The sequence below is a fragment of the Capra hircus genome, chromosome 2 (assembly GCF_001704415.2).
Source record: "Capra hircus breed San Clemente chromosome 2, ASM170441v1, whole genome shotgun sequence".
In the NCBI taxonomy this organism is placed as follows: Eukaryota; Metazoa; Chordata; class Mammalia; order Artiodactyla; family Bovidae; genus Capra; species Capra hircus.
The window spans coordinates 62,977,162-62,999,086 of NC_030809.1; the positions used below are offsets into that span (position 1 = coordinate 62,977,162).

Below are 21,925 nucleotides of genomic sequence, written 5' to 3' on the forward strand. Positions count from 1 at the left end.
GTGGAGCAAAAGCATTAGGTCTTAATATTTTCCCCTGTCTCCTCCTGATACCATACACTTCTCCGGATCTTTTTTTTCCCCCAAATCAAAAATTAAAATCTCAATCTATTTCTTCGTGAACACTGTCCTTTGTGGAGTTCTCAGAAAGAGCAGGAAAACAGATGCAGGGCCCTCTAGACAGTCCACCAGACTTGGTGAGGAGATACCTGTGTGAGTGTCCTACTTGCTGAGCACAAGGGCCTGAGAGGGGCACAAATTACCTGGAACCTCCCAGCTCTTGCACAGCAGTCTGAAGTGTTAGATCAGAATCCTCAAAAAAATCAGAGGTAACAATGATGATATTTTTCTGTAAGAGCTGGTTATTTTTCCTTTCAAATTATGGCTGTGTATGCATCCTTGTTCATGATTTGGCCTTCCAACTAACTTAGATTTGAACACTGCAGTCTGTTCATTGGTCATTTTGTCTCTTAGAGGCAGTCCAGTGTTTTTATTTCACTCGGACATTGCTGTGTTTGTTACTGCCCATGGAAGCAGCCTTTGTGACCCTAGCATGTGCTCTGTGGCCCAGGCGAGACGTGCTGGGCTCTTGAGGTCCTCGCTGGACTCTGAGGAGCTGAGGGCCCAGCTCCCAGTTTCCACTCAGGACAGCCCGGGTTGTGGTCTGTGTCACTGCTGCTGCCGCAGCTGGAGATGTGGCTGCGGGTGCTTCTCTCTCGGATAATCTCTAGCCACCAGCATGGTCTTCTGTGTGGTCAGGGCAGGAGTTAACATCCTTTCACCTCAAGTTTTAGACTGTGCCTTTTTTGGAGCGGGGGAATTTAAATCTGTTTATAAAATTTCTGTCCAGCTCAGAACAGCAGCAGTGCTTATATGTCCCTGCACCATTCTGAGCAGTCAGTGGGCACATAACCCTTGTGGGTCCTGTTCAGCCTCTGGGACAGGTATCATCGCCCCTCTTTTACAAATGACACAACCGAGACTGGGAGAAGAGTCCACCTTCCCCAGATCACACAGTTCTGACTTCAGAGCTTGGCTGTTCCTCCACCTCATCTGAGGCGTCTTTCTCTTGTTCCTCCAAAGTGAGCTGAATGCTTTCTGAGGCCTCCCCAGGCCCAGGTATGGAGAAAGCACCCTGCTTGGCCGTGTTTCCAGGCTTGACCAGAATGCCTGAGAATTCATGTGCAAACCCCAGAGATTGCTGCCCCTTAGAGAACCTCCTGTGCCCTTTAGAGGGTGTGATGTTTCCTTCTTATTCTCATTCACTGTAATATTCATTTTGTACCCCCTTTATAAATTAGTGAGATTTTGTATTAGTGCCCGTTTGAATCAACTTATGTAGCCAACCTTCACTTTTTAAAAGAAAAGGAACAGAAGTAACTGTTTTGGTGACTGCACATTGGGTTTAAGTTTGTAGGGTGGTTTTTCTCTTGCAGTCTTTGGCTGTGCTGGGTCTTTGTGGCTGTGCAGGCTGGTTACTCTCTAGTTGTGGTGCACGGGCTTCTCATTGCAGTGGCTTCTCTTGTTGCAGAGCATGGGCTGTGGAGTGTAGGCTCAGTAGTTACTGCACGTGGGCCCCTGTGGCATGTGAAATCTTCCTGGACTGGGGATCAAACCTGTGTCACCTGCATTGGAGGTGAATTCTTAACCACTGGACCATTAGGACATCCTGTATTTTTCTTAAAAACTTGTTTTGGACCATTTATACATATTAATATATATTTAATATAATAAACATATTAATATATATTTAAATGGTTACGGTAACAACTTTTGGGAAGATTAAGAGCTCTAGGACTCTGCTGTCAATGAGGCTTTTACGTAAGTGGGTCCACTTGGATTCCATTGTGGGATGTTCACTTGAGCACGTGACAAAGAACTCATTACATGACATATTTGCATAGAATATTCTGTTGAAACAGAACCAAAGGACAGCTTCATAAGAAACCTTCAGATCAGGTGTTGCTTAAACACTGTTTCCAGTTTAAACCATCAGGATATGATACCATTGTGCTTGTTTAAGAAATGAGTAATTTGTTTCAGTCTTACACAATATTTTGTCAGTCTCCTTATTTAAGGAAAGTGATTATTTTGTAATATCTGTTCTAGAGCTTGCTGACTTATTTTTGTGCATCTTGAGAAATTAGGGATTTTCTTTTTCTTATGCATGCTGATAAAAATTTATCCTCACTGACCAGGTGACCTTTGCTGTTTAGTATCTCTTATCCTGCAGATACGCATGTTTCATAAAGTGACGTGAGCTTAAATAAATAGTTATATTGAAGAGTTTGAGGCTTTACCATTCCATGAGTAACTGTGTGTTAGCATTTGAGGTTTCTGGGCTCTGGTTATGCAGGTGAAAGGCAGCACGGCTTAATGTCACTCTGGGAAACCTGTGAACTTCCTGTATTGCAGTCACTGTGTTCTTTCCGAGTAATGATTAGAAGCATGTTACTTTTTTTTCCCCCCTGAGGTAAGAAAAAGCCTTATGTTGTGTGGTACTCCAGTCAGTAAATTCAGGTTTGGACCCAAGCCTGTATTTCATAATTATTTCTAAAAGTCGTTCCCTGCACACGAGTCTGGAGTTTGGTATATATATTCTCAGATTGATGTATTGATGTGATTATTATGAGTACTTGCTAGTAAAATAATGTTTAACATCTAAGTGCAGAGTTTATGCTTGACCATAGCTGTGACCACCAGCACTGTGCTTCTGTTGCTGCCACGGTTTATTCTGTGCCTGGCACTGTTTCAAGTGTTTGATGTATAAGCGCTCTTAATTCTCTTAACTCCCAAGAGGAGGGTACCACTGTTAGCCCCATTTTACAGGTGAGAACTAAGACACAGAGAGGTGTAGTACTTTGCCCGAGGCCCATACAACTAGCTGTGATCTGACTGGGACCTTGCCCTCTCCCACCCTCCATGTGTCACAGAACTGGTGCTCACAACCAGAGTCCTGAGCTGCGTCTCCAAGAAAGGCTGTTAAACTTACTGCAGCTAACTTTCCAACAGTTAAACAATGAGGTAATTAATAAATAGGATATTTGTGCAACAGAACAACAAACATGTTGACTCGGGAAAATGGAATTATAGTTATTGACCCCCCCCTTTTATAAATCAATCAATTTTTGTTCTGTGAAGCATAAAGTATTTTATTGTTTTTTAAAGATGTATAGTTGATTTACGGGGCTGTGTTAATTACTGCTATCCAGCAGAGTGACTCAGTTATACATTTATATACATTCTTTTGTTCATATTCTTTTCCATGATGGTTTATTGAACCTAGTTCCCTATGCTGTACAGTAGGAGCTTGTTGTCTCTCCATTTTCTATATAAAAGCCCCCTTCCTGTGACTTCATGCTGTTTCTGTTGAGAGAACATTGTGAACTTCTCTGCTTCTGTATATGGTGCATGGTTGCGTGTGCATTGCATACCGATGAGAGGTATAACCCATGCTGCTGCTGCCCCTCCGGTGTGGCCCCTGACGTCCTTCCTGTGCACAGTCCACGGTGGCCTTAGTGGCTCCTGTCACGGATGTGCACCTGAGGTGTGGGCCGCTGGGTGCACAGGCCGGGGATCGGCGCTCGCTGTCCATTCATCTCCAACACCATCTCTTTTCACGAGGAAGCACGGCTGTGTGGGGAGCAGCCCTCGTGCCCTCCGGCCTGTGGCCGCTGCTGTCTGAGGTTCTCGTGTGTTAACCCTGTGGGTGTTGCCGTTCCTTTTACCTGCAGCCTCTCGACGTCATTCCAGGTCCACTAGTGCTCTCGCCACGGCTGACTCTGTGGGGCAGTCAGGTGAACACGTGTTCATGCATGCCTGTCTCACGCTCATTGCAACATGTGTTCCCATCTTATTCGCTAGCAGTTGGCATGGATGCACCTCATATATTTTCCCCCCTCAGTGTGCTTCTATTTTTTTTAAGTTGTTGAATGTTTATGGTTCTGTTAATAGGCTATAGATGCTTTGTAGCTTGTCGGACAACATCATTTATCTAGTGTTCATATTTATGTTAAAACAGAAGGATGGGGAAGCACTTCCGCCCTTGCTTTCAGTCCCTCCTGTGGGAAAGCAGGAGCCCCAGATAGGTGTCCTGAGTGTCCCCAGGAGAACTGGGGTATGGACCTCATCCAACAGAGGCTTTCATCTCTCAGTCTTTGCTCCCAATAAAGTGGTGTCTATGAATGCTAGTTATTCCTGTACAATTTTCATTACTTGGAGGTACTATTTAGTGACCAGATGTTCAATTATAGCATACTCCATTTCACATGGATTGAAGGAAGTAGATTGCCCTGAAACTTTTATGGAAAAACAAGTCATTATGACGATAATCAAGTCAGGCCAAAGGTAGCCTTTGCAGCCTGCAGACCCGAAACACTGCCTTAGCCCCATTTTAACAATACCCAAATGCCCTGGTTGGCCATTAGGGCAGAAAGTAAGCAAACAGTAATGCTCAATCTGCCAGATTTAACTGGCATCATTTTGATAAACTAATAATCCCTCATGACTACAGTTTTATCAACCGAGTACGAGGCATCATCTCTTAAATCTGACTGTTGATGATGACAACTGTGACCAGTTTACTGAGTTAGTGTCTCTGTTTTTTTCTCTAAATGAACCACCTATGATTTTATTTTGTGTTCTTTGATTAGGACATTCCCCTAAAGCTTATGGGCCAGGCAGAGGGCACAGTATATGAATCCATCTCTTGGAAACTGAATGGTACCAGAGAGAACATAGAGCAGATTTGGGCCTGGTGAAAACAAAAGGCTTATAAATTTTCTTCACTCCAAACATTTCCCCTTAAGATTTGAAATTCAATTATCTATGATAAATATCTGCAGTCACCATGTGTGGTGAAGCTATACACATCTGAGAAGCACAGAATAATTGCTTTGTTCTTACAGTTTTAATTTTGTGTCTGAAGAATCACTCTTATCCCTGGAGCAAGATTTGCTGGCATGAGATCTATTTTTTTTTTTTAAGATTATGTTTTATTTAAGTTTATGCTGGGTAATTTCTAAATGGCTTATAACTGGATTACTTTCATTCTGTTACTCATAAATCCCTTACTATCTACCCTTTTTTAATGAAAAAAGAGAAAGACTTGAACAATGATCATTTATAAAACTGTGCATCATAAATCTCAAATTTCTAATTGTTTCATATTTGAACTGATCATTTATATTATATAGAGAGATATTATTGATTTTATATAGTATATCACCTTTTAAACATACACATAATGATGAAATTCAGTATAATCAACAACTGCATTAAAAAAGGGGATAGTATAACATGCAATTTTTGTTTCTCTATAAAAATTCATAATTGTGTAACTTTTGATTAGTAGTTAAATTTTTCCCCCATTCTGTGGCAGTGGAAGATATGTTTCAAAACTGACAATTTTTAAAAGCTAAATAAACTTTTAAAGTTCACCAGGTTGTAGGTGATGTCTTGTTTACCTATCCAAATTTTAAATATATCGTTTTATATGAAAGATCAATTATGTAAGACAGACTTTAGCTTTCTGTCTCTCTCCCCTCCACCAAATGCCTCCATTATTAGAAAATGGCAAATACAGAGATTTTCCTTGTCCAAACAGTGTCTTATTTGTTAAAGTGTTTTTAATCTTAACATTTCAAATAAGAATCATTTACTGGATTGCTTTGTCTTGAGCTGCCACAGCGGTGAGCAGCAGGGACTCACAAGGGCAGTGAGTTTCGAGTAACCTGTCCAAATAAAGCCCTGTCCTGAAGTGAAAAACCCTTTGCCAGTGGATGCCCTTCCCAGCGTGATTTACACTGACTTTCTCCTGCCTTTAATCTCAGCCTTTCTGAAGGAAGGCTGGACAGTTCATGTAAAGGGACTTCTAAAAGCTAGCCTTTTAGGATCAAGTGCTTTCACTGCCAGAGGCGCGGATTCCGTCTCTGGTCAGGGAACTAAGATCCTGCAAGCCTCATGGAACAGCCAAAGAAAAGGTCTTTATTGTCCATGGTCGTTAATCAGCTTATAAGAGTTGTTTGAGCCACTAAAATTGGAAAATTTTTTGCATTTTGTCCATTTTGTTCACACATACAAAGATTATCATTTAAAAATCCTTTGAGGGACTTTGGAAAAATTTATATTATCTGAATGATTAATGTTTTGCTGTGAAGATGCTAGCTTTTTGTGGTGAAGATTAAAAAATTTTAATATATTGATTTTTAAATAACCTTTGGTGACACAGGCATTATGATGAACAGATGTCTAAAATTAATTGGCCTTAATAACAAACAGTAGTGACAGTAATGAAAATTTGCACAGATATCAGTGTAATACATTGGATTCAAATTTTATCTGTTTATTACATATTGCATTAGAACTCATTTATCAGACCATAGAGCTTTCTAATTAGTTTGACCAAATATCAGGGCTTCTTTTGCCACTAGAGAGAATGCTAAATAGATGAAAAGGCTCAACTCATGGCCCAGTTCCCTTCTATTAGTTCCCCTCTCCAGGCCTATATCTCAGATATAGGCCTGAGATATATATTTGGATATATTATTTGGATATATATTTGGATATATTATTCCAAAATAATATATCATTAAAGAACCATTTCAATTGTCAGGATGCAGTCATATTAAATGTGAACATTGTAACCTCTGCCACTGGTAAACAAGTCAAGTGTAGTTGAAACTACAAGCCAACTGCAGTAAAAACTGGCCAGAGATTTTTCAGTGTTTCTGTCCAGTATGGGATGAGGCAAAGGCCATTGCAAAGAAATGAAAACATTTGAATGACATATATTTTTGCTTTTGTTTTTTACCTAGACCGCTTTGGGCTCGGCCAGGCAGGGAGAATTCCTGGTTCTGTGAATGCCATGCGGGTTCTGAGCACCAGTACAGATCTGGAAGCTGCTGTCGCTGATGCTTTGGTAAGAGGCCCAATGTGTGTGGAGTCTCTTTGAATTACTGACCTACATTTTTCTCTGTCTTCACAGGAAGTAGCCTCCAAATCAGGTCACTAAGTCTTCTTTGATACTCTTTGAGATTGTGTAAATATTGGGTAAATTTAGATTATTATTCCTTTCTTCTTAAACTTTTAACTCTGTACGTAAGTGAAAACTGGCCTTTTGAGCCACGTTAACGTCAAGAGTATCTTCTCTGCTCTTCAGTAACATGGAGGTTGGATGACATCAGGCTTCTCTGATGTCATTGGGTTTCTTTTCTTTTTTTATCCATTTTTTTTCAGCATTTCCTTTTGGCCCCTTCTTTTGCTTCTGTTGCTTTCAGGGCTTTGATGGCATAGCCTAAGCACATCATTGTATATTAGTAGGTCTTTGTGGTTTGAAACTCTTGCATTTATTCCATTACTACCCCTGTTGTTCCGTATGATTTTATTTGTTTGAATGAGTCCTTAAGTCATTATTTACAGAAACTTTCCCAGATTTTAAGATGAACTCTTTGAGGATATGAAACACTAGTGGAGTATGTTTTTTCTTGCATTGTTATAATGTAATATTTTAAAAAGCAATATAAAGTGATTAGCGTTCCTTAAATGTATGCTTCTAGAAAAAAGTTCCTCAGTAGAATCAGCTTGTGGTCAATTTGCCTTATAAAGATGCATTTCAGCTGGTAGTAACACAGCCTCTTGTTTTTTCTGGTTTATGTGCTCAGCATTTAAAATAGGCATGCTTTAAAGAACTGTCTGATCTCTGGTCTTACTTGTACTGTTTCAAGAGAAAAGCATTATAATACCCTGCTTTCAGACCCTGAGGTTTAAAATCCAGCCCTGTTTTCATTTGATCAAAACTTTATAGTGTGTGGCTTCAGGGATCCTACCTCTCATCCCTCCTGGCCCTCCCTCGTTTATTCCTGCTCAGCCAGGTTTCTCTGACAGACATCTGTGAGCAAGCAGTCTTCCAGTCTCCTAAGTGTTTTCCTGACAAGGGCTGCCCCGCCAGGTCTGTTCATCAGCCTTGGGTGTGGAAGGACTCTTCCTGGCAGGTACTGGAGTTCAGGATAATTGCTTCAAGTAGGACTTCAAGAGCCCCAAGTTGGAGAGTTTATGAAGCAGTTTTCCTTCCAAGTTGCAGCATTTAGAATTTGTTTCTTACCTATTCCGGGACTTTAAGAAGTGGGAACCAGTGGGGTGAGAAGTGATGGATGTGCAAAGCCCTTGGTGAGACAGCACTTTAGTTGGGGTGGGGGAAGGGGGGAGGGCCGTGTCTCCTTGTTCCTTAAAGATCTGCCCCAGGAACACTGCACAAAGTGCCAGGAGGCAGAGCAGGACTCAAGAGTCTGGGCTTTGCCTGACTTGGGCTTTTCTCTGAGTTCTGGCTCTCCTTACACTCCCACTGCCCTTATGACGTTTTGTCCAGACCTCTTGGTCTCTCCCCATGACCTGCTTCAGAAGATAGCGCCAGGATGGTACTCAGTCCCTGCCTCGCAGAAAGGAAGTCCCGGGACAGAAGCTTTCCTAGGAGCAGACGACAGAGTTAATAGCAACATTTGGGCTGTGCCTCAGTGGTGTGGGGAGAGTTTCAGCAAAGAATTATAGAGGAGATACTGGAAGGTCTCATAACACGTGCAAGAGGGTTAGGAAATGCCATTGTGAAAGCATTCTTTGTTATTTGCTTGATATGAATTGCTTGCTAACCTGTATTTTTAGTTTGCTAATATATGTTTTGCTGTACACTTTTGTTGCAAGAACAATCCCCACATATGCTTCTGACATAATTCTCTATGCTTTTTCCCCATCCTTCAATATTTTCCTGCCTACAGCTGTTAGGAGACTCCAGGAGCAAGGTACCAGTGCTTTAACTTTTGTTTTATAACTTTTTTTTTTCTGTTGTGAGTATATTTCCTTTAGGAGATGGTAAAGCAACAAAAACGTAGCCTAGTGTAGAAGTTCTGTTCTGAACTGTGATTTTGTGGAAACTAGTGGTGCTTTTGCTAGTGATAGAACTGGTCATGTCTCACGCGTGTTTGAGCATTGTTTTCCAACATCAAGTTCTGCCCGTTATCCTACTAGTGTTTCATTTTACTAACCTAGGTTTTGTCTCTTACGTTGTTATTATTTCATGAGTGGATACATTCAGCATTTTTCGTATTTTAGGAATCTAGTTCATGTATAAGTGAGATGGCCGTATAATTATCATCCTAACAAGGATACTTTTGAGTGTGAGGGAGGGTGCCATTAATAATTATGTGGGGACAGTAGGTGGAAGGCAGAGCTGTCCCAGGTAAGTTGTGATGTGTGTACAAGCCACATTGCTAGGAAGTTACATTGGTGCAGTTTAAGCCCGTAGCTACTTGTTTTCCTCTTAGAGAAATTAAAGTTTATCTGTTTTATATTGTTCTTGCTATATAATTTGGGGATTTAACTTAATAGTTTTATATTCAGGGTAAGAGACATGAATGAAGTGGGTATTCTAGTCTAAGGAGGCCTATTAGTGTTGTAAAACTGTAAGTCATTAATAAAAATGGCATAGATCTTTTGAGAATCCTTTTATATAGGACACTACACCACTGACATTGCAGTGTCAGATGTTCTTAAGGGAGCATGAATTTTCAAACAAATTACTCACAGACCATGCTCAAGACAGGTTGCTTTTGGTTGGGGAAGGGTGGTGGGCTCACAGACTCAGTGTGTCAAATGCTGAGCTAGGCTGTTTAGCATCTAATTCCACTTAATCCTGACAACAAGCCTGTGAGAAGGGTGATCAGCATTATCTCAGGGAAAGGTTAGGAGGCTTTCTGAAGTCACATGGCGGGTCCATGTTACTGAGAGGGCCAAACACCGCACTAAAGATCATGCTCCTTCCTCTGCTGTGGGTGCTCTGCTTACTACTCGCTCTGCCTACCAGAAGTCTGCTGTTCTGGTTCCGTTTCCCTAATCTGTAAGCAAAGGGAAGGTGTGGGTGCATGTGCCCCTGTGTGTGTGTGTGCCTGTGTGTGTGTGTGTCTACATTTAACTCTTCGTTGTTGATGTTGTGTGGTGAGACTCACGTTGCCTTTCCATTTCTTCCCCAACCCCTCCTTGAATCTGGCAGAAGAAGCCTGTGAGGAGGAGATATGAGCCCTACGGGATGTATTCTGATGACGACGCCAACAGCGACGCCTCCAGCGTGTGCTCGGAGCGCTCGTACGGCTCCCGGAATGGGGGTATCCCCCACTACCTGCGCCAGACTGAGGATGTGGCTGAGGTGCTCAACCACTGTGCCAGCTCCAACTGGGCTGAGAGGAAGGAAGGGCTGCTGGGTCTGCAGAACCTGCTGAAGAGCCAGAGAACGCTGAGGTAGGGTGGGAGGCCAGGTTCCTTCAGATTGAGCCCCATGTTACACGCATGGGGGCCTGACACGGATGTATGGTCATCAATGGGGCAGGCCCAAGAGAGGCCCGGATGGCTCAGATGTGCTCTATGCCTTCCAGAGAACTTAAATATTGGGCAGACATTCCATAGCTTATTAGGTCTAGGAAACATTTGGTTCACCATGGCTCAGATTTGTCTAGTAGGTGTTTTGAGAAGACTCAGAACAGTTTGTGGTTTAGGTAAAACATAAAAACAACCCTGAAGTTAGTACAGTTTGTTTACACTTCAGAGGCATGGATAAAATGATGCCAGTCTCAGTCTAAAATGTTTTCATGTGCATATGTATACGTAAATATGTTTTTATAGATTTGCAGAGTAAAGACACTCAAATGGAGAACTCCAAAGTAGTACAGCATTATCTCTAGAATTGATAATTTTTGCTTTTGTTTTTGTTCCTTATTTGTATTTCATAAATTTTCTAAAATAGGCATGTGTTACATATACCAAAAACACGTTTATAACATATTTCATCAGATCTAAGGTACCGCTAACACACCATTATTTTATATCTAAAAAGAAATACTTCTTATAAAACCATGACAGTACTGATATGTTATTGATTGCAGGGTGAATCTCATGGTTACAGAGATATTTGAAGTATAGTCTGTTATATTCCTTCGATAAGTTTTTAAGCAATGCTGTGAGACTGGTCACGTGTTTCCGTTCATGGATGGCTCTGCAAAACTCTGTGAGCATGGACTGACGAGTCACTGGGCTTCAAGTGTGGCCGTCTGTAGTCAGTGTGACCCCTGCCATACTCCTTCCTGCCACCTAAACTCCCTGCCCCCCTTTATTCATTCCATTCTGTGCATGCATGTTCCCGCTAAAGTGTAGGTCACCTCTGGTGGTCTAGTGATCTGTCAGAAAACAAAGACAATGAAATGTCCTTATTCTCCAATAATCTGTTAATTCTGGTGGCCCCAGTTTCTTGGTTCCTTGTGTTCTCCAGCTATCCATTGAATAAGCTCTAGGAATCTGTCAATTAACATTGGTCTGGTCTGGATTTCACTGGTAGCGATGTTAAAAGGACCACTGGATGTGAGAGGGGATGGTATGGGGAAGAAGATAACACTTTCTGATCAAACTTTGAAGAACAGACAGGGTTCGGTAGTGCAGTTCAGGGTAAAAAGTGTCACCGGGGCACTGATGTGAAGTGAGTGTGTGCTTGACCCAGACGCTGTAGCAGGTAGATAGTTAGCAGCGGTTTGTTGTACTGAAATGGGTATAAAGATATCACAGTACTTTGACTAAAACAGAACTGAGACTAAAATCCAGGTCTGTCTGACCCCGCTGCACATGCTTTTCTGAATTGATCCGACTACCTTTCATCTATCGCGTGTGGAAATGAAGTGAGCAGGATTTGGCGTCTGGCTTTGCCATATGTGCATGTGTGTAAACTTATGTGATCACACTCTGAGATTGTTTCATTTTAGAACAAGACCAGAATTGGTGTGATTTCTTATTCCTGTGTAATTCTGTCAAATTAAAATTTAGATAATTCATTTGTAGAAAAAAGGTATAACATAAAAATTATATAAAACATGTTAAATGAAATAAAAGGATTTAGAGAAGCTGTAACTACTTTCAGTGTTGACTTATTAAATATTAAATTTTTTTCATTTTATTTCCTAGTCGAGTAGAATTGAAAAGATTGTGTGAGATTTTCACCCGAATGTTTGCTGACCCTCACAGCAAGGTAAGGTCTGAGAACCTGCCCAGTTGTAACCTCTTTGCATGTCCTTCTATATAATGCACTGCTTCAGAGTGGGAGAACACCCCCACCATGCAGTGTAGCCCTTCCAGACTTATTTTAACAGTAGTTTCTGTTATATCTTTTGAAGACAGAATTCTTAGGAACTTCTCTTGTCCATACAGTGTCATTAATAAAGTGCATTTCAAGTAAGGGTTACCCTGGAGAGAATCAGATGTAGTCTTTCATTCACTCAGCGAACAGTTTTGCATACTTCATGGAAGTACGTAGGCTGGATGCTAGGATGTAACAGTGTTTTATAATGCCTTTTTACAAAGTTACAGTAGTGAAGAAAATAAGCAAGTATATAAATTTTTTTTGGTACCCATGTAGAATTTGTCTGTATAGGACAAGATAGAAAAATGATAGCATTTATAGAATGAATTTACTGAAAAGCCACATCAAATATATCTCCAAATAGATTGCCACTTCTAAGAATTTGCTAGATGGTGGCCACCCAGCTGATGCCCGTGCCGCTGGCAGGGCTGAGGGCCGCCTTTTGACAAGAGCACCCTGCTGAGTACCCCGGAGTGAGAGAGAAGCCCTTTCTAGGAGTGGAGCTGAGAGCGAGACCTTTGACAAAAGTTTACTCAGAGTCTAGATTTTAAAGAAAAACCAGAGTTTGGGAGGAAGCCTTTGAAGGTGTTAGATGGTTTTAGAGAAAGAAAACAAGAGGAGTGAAGATATCAGAAAAGTTAAAGGGTGGATAAAGAACCAAAACAGTCATCAGTTCAGTTCAGTCGCTCAGTCATGTCCAACTCTTTGCGACCCTATATACCACAGCATGCCAGGCCTCCCTGTCCATCACCAACTCCCGGAGTTTACCCAAACTCATGTCCATCGAGTCAGTGATGCCATCCAACCATCTCATCCTCTGTCATCCCCTTCTCCTCCTGCCCCCAATCTTTCCCAGCATCAGAGTCTTTTCAAATGAGTCAGCTCTTGGCATCAGGTGGCCAAAATATTGGAGTTTCAGCTTCAATATCAGTCCTTCCAATGAACACTCAGGACTGATCTCCTTTAGGATTGGCTGGTTGGACCTCCTTGCAGTCTAAGGGACTCTCAAGAGTCTTCTCTAACACCACAGTTCAAAAGCATCAATTCTTCGGTGCTCGGCTTTCTTTATAGTCCAACTCTCACATCCATACATGACTACTGGAAAAACCATACCCTTAACTAGACAGACCTTTGTTGGCAAAGTAATGTCTCCACTCTTTAAAATGCTGTCTAGGTGGGCCATAACTTTCCTTCCAAGGAGTAAGCATCTTTTAATTTCATGGCTGCAGTCACCATCTGCACGGATTTTGGAGCCCCCCAAAAATAAAGTCTGACACTGTTTCCACTGTGTCCCCATCTAATTTTCATGAAGTGATGGGACTAGATGCCATGATCTTAGTTTTCTGAATGTTGAGCTTTAAGCCAACTTTTTCACTCTCCTCTTTCACTTTCATCAAGAGGCTTTTTAGTTCCTCTTCGCTTTCTGCCATAAGGGTGGTGTCATCTGCATATCTGAGGTTATGGCTATTTCTCCTGGCAATTTTATTCCAGCTTGTGCTTCATCCAGCCCAGTGTTTCTCATGATGTAGTCGGCATATAATAAGTTAAATAAGCAGGGTGATAATATACAGCCTTGATGTATTCCTTTCCCGATTTGGAACCAGTCTGTTGTTCCATGTCCATTTCTAACTGTTGCTTCCTGATCTTCATACAGGTATCTCAAGAGGCAGGTCAGGTGGTCTGGTATTCCCGTCTAAGAATTCTCCACAGTTTATTGTGATCCACACAGTCAAAGGCTTTGGCATAGTCAATAAAACAGAAAGAGATGTTTTTCTGGAACTCTCTTGCTTTTTCCATGATCCAGCGGATGTTGGCAATTTGGTCTCTGGTTTCTCTGCCTTTTCTAAACCAGCTTGAACATCTGGAAGTTCACGGTTCATGTATTACTGAAGCCTAACTTGGAGAATTTTGAGCATTACTTTATTAGCGTGTGAGATGAGTGCATTGTGCAGTAATTCAAGCATTCTTTGGCATTGCCTTTCTTTGGGATTGGAATGAAAACTGACCTTTTCCAGTCCTGTGGCCACTGCTGAGTTTTCCAAATTTGCCGGCATCATATTGAGTGCAGCACTTTCACAGCATCATCTTTTAGGATTTGAAATAGCTCAACTGGAATGCCATCACCTCCACTAGCTTTGTTTGTAGGGATGCTTTCTAAGGCCCACTTGACTTCATATTCCAGGATGTCTGGCTCTAGGTGAGTGATCACACCATCATGATTATCTGGGTTATGACAATCTTTTTTGTACAGTTTTTCTGTGTATTCTTGCCCTGTCTTATTAATATCTTCAGCTTCTGTTAGGTCCATACCATTTCTGTCCTTATTGAGCCCATCTTTACATGAAATGTTCCCTTGGTATCTCTAATTATCTTGAGGAGATCTCTAGTCTTTCCCCTTCTGTTATTTTCCTCTATTTCTTTGCACTGATCACCGAGGAAGGCTTTCTTATCTCTCCTTGCTATTCTTTGGAACTCTGCATTCAAATAGGTATATCTTTCCTTCTCTCCTTTGCTTTTTGCGTCTCTTCTTTTCACAGATATTTGTAAGGCCTCCTCAGACAGCCATTTTGCCTTTTTGCGTTTCTTCTTCTTGGGGATGGTCTTGATCCCTGTCTTCTGTATAATATCACGAACCTCTGTCCATAGTTCATCAGGCACTCTCTATCAGATCTAGTCCCTTAAATCTGTCACTTCTACTGTATAATCATAAGGGATTTGATTTAGGTCATACCTGAATGGTCTAGTGGTTTTCCCCACTTTCTTCAATTTCAGTCTGAATTTGGCAATAAGGAGTTCATGATCCAAGCCACAGTCCGCTCCCGGTCTTGTTTTTGCTGACTGTATAGAGCTTCTCCATCTTTGGCTGCAAAGAATATAATCAATCTGATTTCGGCATTGGGCATCTGGTGATGTCCATGTGTAGAGTCTTCTCTTGTGTTGTTGGAAGAGAGGGTGTTTGCTATGACCAAGTGTGTTCTCTTGGCAAAACTCTATTAGCCTTTGCCCTGCTTCATTCTGCATTCCAAGGCCAAATTTGCATGTTGCTCCAAGTGTGTCTTGACTTCCTACTTTTGCATTCAGTCCCCTATAATGAAAAGGATATCTTTTTTGGGTGTTAGTTCTAAAAGGTCTTGTAGGTCTTCATAGAACCGTTCAATTTCTATAGAAATTGAGAAAACCTAAAATCAACACAAGCAAATCTTAAAGTACTTGATGCGCAAGTTTTAACTATCTTATACTATTGTTTTCCTAGTAAAATGGTCTCTTCTAAGTCCTACCAGGGGAAGGAAACCTGTCATGGTCAGAAGCCTAGCCAGTTATCATCTCCCTTCTTTTCCTGGCCTTTCCTCCATGTAGAAATTGTCCGTGAAGTGTCAGTCATCCACCTGCCTGTGCTCTCATTCAGCATTTGCTGAGCACCCGCTCTGGGCTAGGGGTATAGAGAACATCGCACCCCTCCCTTGCTTCTGAGATGCTCACAGGAGCAGGGGAGAGTGAACGCAGGGATTCTTTTTTTTTTTGCTGGGGGGCAACAATTCTCCTCAGTATTGGTCTTGAAACATGTCTTAAAATTCCTGTTTTGACCCTCACAACAAGGTTAACATTCACAATATTAATAAAATCCAAGAAGCATTGATTTTTAAAAGCATCATCGATGTTCAGAGATAAAATTATCAAGGTTTTCTGTAAGATAATATTAAGAGCAGTAAGATTTAAAGCATAAGACTCATAAGATATATAGCATAAGGGATATTAGGTGGATTTGGACATTGATGAAATTTCTATTACCTGTCACCTCTAGATTGCTGATTCAGAACATGAGGATAAAGAATGTGAGGATAAAGAAGGAAAGTTGTTTCCATCAGAAGGCTCTTGTACAGTGAGTTTGGAGGTCTCAGTTTAGTCAATATTTGCTAGCTGCCTTAGTGCTAAGCCAGGAGTCCCGCAGCTGGGACTCATTGCCTTCTCTCTGAGCTGTCTCCCGAGAGACCCCTGGTGGTTAACAGTTCCTGCGCTATAACTGAGCAAGTCTATGATAGCTGGTTTGTCCCAGCAGAACACAACTTATTAACCAAATAGGTACACAGTGCTGCCATTTACCTCTCTGAAATTGGTTCAGGGATAAGCCACTGTGAACTTTGTCTCACAGGAGGTAGCAGTGATCATTGCACCATGGTGTGAGAATTATGTCAGCCGTCAGTCTGTTTTATTCTAAGCTGTACTCTTGTAAATATTAGTATAGTTTTTATAATATCTTTTTATAGAGATAACACTTTATAATATCTGAATTGGCATATATCAAAATAGATGATGGAAATGAAAAGCAATAGGTATGCAAGTTTTTTTCCTTATCCTACAGTAATAGTTGTTGAATGCTAGATAATGAAATAAATATAGAGAGAAGAAAGGAAGGAGGGCTGGCCTCCAGGATTAGACTCATACTTTTCAACAAAGTTAATTTCTCTCTGTACTGGCTTTTAAAGGCATGTAGAGGGAGGGGAGAGGATTTTGTCAGTTCATAGCCTTTTCAGGCCTTTTAGAAAACTGCATGAAAATGATATGACTTCACTGTGGACTAACATGGAATCTGTTTCGTTGCATGGCCTGGTTTGCGGTGGAATTCACAACAGAGAGTAAGTTCCAACCCCTTTTCCTTTATCTCTTTTCTGTACTATATTTGCCTTTTATACCGTGTCCAGTTATTAACATTGTCACCCAAGTTATGAGTCTGGGCAAAGGCCAATTGGGCATTTTCACGTTTTGAAGACTTGAGAGGAAATTATGAATTAAACATGTGAAATACTTGGTTTCCCTTTGTGTCTAGGTTTTCAGTATGTTTTTGGAGACCCTTGTGGATTTTATAATAATTCATAAGGATGACTTGCAAGACTGGCTTTTTGTTCTTCTCACACAATTACTGAAGAAAATGGGAGCGGATTTACTTGGATCTGTGCAAGCAAAAGTTCAGAAAGCTCTTGATGTCACAAGGCAAGTGTTTGGGGCAAAATCGTGTTCTCCCAGCTTTTGATATATAATTGACATACAGCATTGTGTAAGTTTTAAGTGTACAGCATGAGGATTTGATACATCCTTCACCTCACTTAATTACTATTTTTTGTTGCGTATGTGGTAAAAACATTTAAGACACATTCTCTTAACAAGTGTATGATACAGTATCATTACCTGTGATCAACAGGCTGTACGTTTGACCCCCAGAATTTATTCATGTCATAACTGTAACTGGAAGTTTGTGCCCTTTGACCAGTATCTCCCCATTTCCTCCACCTCTAGGCTCTGGCAACCACCATTCTACTCTCTGTTTCTATGGGTTTGACTTTTTTTTTTTAATTTTTTAGATAAGTGATATCATACAGTATTTGTCTTTCTCTGACTTATTTCACATCGCATAATACCCTCAAGTTTCATCCATGTTGTCACAAATGGCATAACTTCCTTCTTTTTTATGTCTAAATAATATTCCGTTTATATACACAGCACATTTTCTTTATCCATTCATCCATCAATGCACTGAGGTTGTTTTCGTGTCTCAGTGATTGTGAATGGTGCTGCAGGTAACAGAGGTCAGATGGCTCTCTCTCCTTTTTTTGTTTTTTGGCCACACACTGTGGCTTGTGGGATCTGTTTCCTGATCGGAAATTGAACATGGATCAGAGCAGGGAAAGCCCAGAATCCTAACAATTAGGCTACCAGGGAACTCCCTAGTTTTAGTTATTTTTTGAGAAACATCCATACTGTTTTCCACAGTGGCTGCACCAATTTACATTTCCACCAGCATTTATCATCTCCTATCTTTTTGATAATAGCCATTCTAACAAGTGTGAGACAATATCTCGCTGTAGTTTTTATTTGCATTTTTCTAATAATTAGTGATGTTGAGCACTTTTTGGTGTACTTGTTGGCCGTTTGTATATCATCTTTGGAAAAACGTCTGTTTGGTTGGGCAGGAGGGAACTAGACCATTTTGATATTAGGAGACTCTTTGTAGATGGTTTCTTGTCACTCTGTTACCTGTAGTTTTTGTCTCCCACTTGAATATCTTCTTTCTTACTTGATACCCACATTCTCTTGTTGGCACTGAAATATCCCAACAATCCATGAGGTGAAATACCTACGTCTTCTTTGAGTTGGCATTGTTTTGGTGAATGCCTAAGACGTCCACCCTCTGTTTGCTGTGGAAAAGGGGGAGGTGTTCTGTGTGTTATCTCCCCGATGTGTAGCCAGTGTGAGTCACTTAGATCATGCATGCTAAGTATGCCTTGCCTGCAGAAGTGGTCCTCAGAGCCTCCTGGATACAGATAGTTGTGGGAGAAAAGGATGTGCTGTTGGATTGTTTACTTTTTATTAATCAGTATAATGATGGTACTACTTTGTATTTTTCTTGTATTATTTTATTTGAATTTCAGATCAGTCCTGTGCTTTTATAGATGTGACCCTACATCCCTTTTATTTTCACTATACTTTTGTACACTGAGAAAAGTCTCTTAAAGGGAGCCTAAAGAGCAATACAGACACTCAGCCTCAATATAATATGTGTTTCTGTTGCATTATCTTTCCTATCACCATGGAAGGCCTGTTTGCATCAGGAACAAGGGATCCTTTGGGCAGTTTTAAAATCATATGGGTAATTTCTAAGGAAGGGAGTGCTGACTTTGATGCTCCAAGAGCCCTCAGGGCTACTCAGTTGGATCACACATACGAGATGATGACAAGACACAAAATCAGTCCCAAGTGAGAAGTGGCGCTAAGTGGAACTCTCAGGGGCACAGGCTGCTGTGTCTGTCTGTAGCTGGCGAGGGCGTGTCTGTGAGTGTCCCCAGGTACTCGTCTGTGCTGACGCACACAGTTGGCTCACAGGCTATTACCCAGCAAAGGCCTCAGGGGATAGACAGTGCAGGCAGCCTCGTCAGGGTATAAAAGGTAGGCTTGGGCATTGGAGCTCGCTCTTATGTGAGCAGGTTTCCAGAAGGAACCTGGGGAAGAAGGTAAACAAATCCCGAGAAGGCGAGTTCGCATTTCTTCCTTAGTTCATTGCTTAGTTTACGTGTTTTGGGACTTCTAAGAAGATTTCTCGTTTTATAACTTTTCTGTGTTACGTGTATTACTTTAGTATTTATTATATAAAATGAAAAGTAATGTTTAAAAAAGGGTAAACAGGCTTGCTTTTTACATGTGTTAATCTGTTTTTTTGTTTCTTACATGATTTTACATTACTTTTTGTAAGAAATCTTTCTTTTAACATACTTTCCTCTTTTTATAAACCTAGGGACTCCTTTCCATTTGATCAACAATTTAACATTTTGATGCGATTTATTGTGGATCAGACTCAAACTCCTAACCTCAAGGTCAGTAACTTATAGTTCAACCTCTAGAAGTCAAATTTGCTGAAACTATACTTTTTCAGACATGACTCATATTTGGCTGTTATTAGTAGATCTGCTGTGAGCACCGTGTGCCCATTTCTCTTGGTTCAGTGCCTAGTGCTGGTTTACTCGGTAAGCACGTGCTTCACTTCATTTCAGACTGTGAGATGGTTGTACCATATTATATTCCGGCCAGCAGTGTCTGAGAACTCCCGATGATTTCCATGTCCTCACCAACATTTGTGTGTTATTACTGTTTCACAATTTAAAAAATTTTGATGTATTGAAATAGCTCTTATTAGAACGTTTTTAATATTAACATTATAACACATGTAAATTAGCTGTTAGATGTTTTGTAATGTAAAAAATGTAAGAACAAGACTGATAGTATTTGAAGGAGGATGTATTCCTTTGAATCAGATCGGGTACACTGCCTGTTCTTTGATTACCAGCTTCTGTCAAGGTTTTGCTGCTGCTGCTGCTAAGTCGCTTTAGTCGTGTCCAACTTTATGCGCCCCCGTAGACGGCAGCCCACCAGGCTCCTCTGTCCCTGGGATTTTCCAGGCAAAAATACTGGAGTGGGTTGCCATTTCCTTCTCCAATGCATGCATGCCTGCTAAGTTGCTTCAGTCTTGTCCAATTCTGTGCAACCCTATGGACAGCAGCCCTCCAGGTTCCTCTGTCCACAGGATTCTCCAAGCAAGAATACTGGAGCGGGTTGCCATTTCCTTCTCCCGTCAAGGTTTTAGGAGAGGCCTACTTCCCTGGTGGCTCAGACGGTAAAGCGTCTGCCTACAATGCCAGAGACCTGGGTTCAATTCTTGGGTCGGGAAGATCTCCTGGAGAAGGAAATGGCAATCCACTCCAGTATTCTTGCCTGGAAGAATCCCATGGACAGAGGAGCCTGGTAGACTACAGTCCATGGGGTCACAAAGAGTTGAACATGACTGAGTGACTTCAACTTCACCTTCAATAAATAATAGCCTGTTTCTTCTGAGGTCAAAGCCAAGTGAGAGATCAGTGGAGAAGTTAGGGCCGAACATCACCCTGATTGCCTTCAGTGCTGCTTTGCAAGACCTGGCCTAGAGTGGCTAAAAATCAGAACGCAGAGTTGTTCGTGCCCACTCTGTCAGTGGCAGAGCTTGGGGTCCTCCGGCCCCCCCGAGTGGGCTCTTGCTCAGCAAGTGTCCTGGGGTGTCAGAGGATCGGGGCCTGCTTCTCTGCAGGGGCCCCTTCCTGTCCCAGGCTTCAGGGTCAGTCATCCATGCTTGTCCCTGCTGCAGGCTCCCTGGGTGGGAACATAAGTCTAGGTCGTATGTGCTTTTCTCTGAGCACCAATAAGAGTTCTGTTCAAAAATGTGTAAAGTGTACTTACTGTTTGTAATTACTGGCTCTTTCAGGTCAAAGTTGCAATCCTGAAGTATATTGAGTCTCTCGCCAGGCAGATGGACCCAACAGATTTCGTAAACTCTAGTGAGACAAGGCTTGCTGTTTCTAGAATCATAACCTGGACAACAGAACCAAAGAGTTCAGACGTGAGAAAGGTATGTCCCAAAGTGCCAGGCACAGCTTTAATCACAGCGTGTTCTTAGGTGTAAATTAGGGAGAGGAATTTATAGGAATGTTCAAACCACCTTCATACCTACATGCAAACCTCTCTTTCCTTTTCTACGAAACCAAGACTTAGCTCCTCCCCGTATCTTCTCTGTCCAGTACCACCTCATTCCAGTCTTTGCATATCAAAATGAAAATCTGAAATCTTGTGTAATGGAGACACCCCGATACCAAAATGTTATATTGTTGCTTTTTTTTAATCAGCTAAATACTTGATCTTTTCTTCTGAAATGGCACATTGAGAGGCATGTAACACAGTTATAGGGAGCACAGGATGTTAGCACTTCTATTCCTAGGTAGTATTCCGCCTCAGGACTACTATGAAGATGAATTCATGTATGTTGAAAGCGTGGTCAGTTCCTGACATGTGATAAGCACACAGGAAGTGTGAGTTATCACTGTGTTTATTGTTTCTATTCTCTTCCTGTCAGTGTCCTGTTCTTCTATGTTTGAGTTTCACACATGGCCATTATTCTTTTACTTTATATGTAAACTAACTGGCCCAACTAGCCTTTAAAAATTACTTTTAAGTCAGATTTCTCAGTTCTACTTTTAGACTAAAAGTATTTGATTTTGATTATTTGTGTATAATCATGAACCTTGCATTTTCCCCCCCCACAGTATACTTCCTTCATAGCCAACTTCATAGCCAAAATAGTCCTTTGGCCTTGGGATAGAATTAATAATGTGGACCACTTAGGTCAAGGCAGGGTTAAAGATGATTCTAAGCAGTGTTAGCAAGATTGCTTTGCACATGAACACCTAC

The 21,925-nt window shown here is 41.3% G+C and overlaps 1 protein-coding gene across 1 annotated transcript in view; it reads left to right on the forward strand.

Moving 5' to 3' along the window:
- The window catches only part of CLASP1 (cytoplasmic linker associated protein 1), a 276,810-nt gene that overhangs the window by 202,232 nt on the left and 52,653 nt on the right, over positions 1–21,925 (forward strand). Inside the window, 7 exon segments of the mRNA XM_018061634.1 lie at positions 6,813–6,916; positions 10,037–10,281; positions 11,989–12,052; positions 16,795–16,797; positions 16,989–17,152; positions 19,449–19,527; positions 20,946–21,089. Coding sequence (XP_017917123.1) covers positions 6,813–6,916; positions 10,037–10,281; positions 11,989–12,052; positions 16,795–16,797; positions 16,989–17,152; positions 19,449–19,527; positions 20,946–21,089 — 803 coding nt within the window.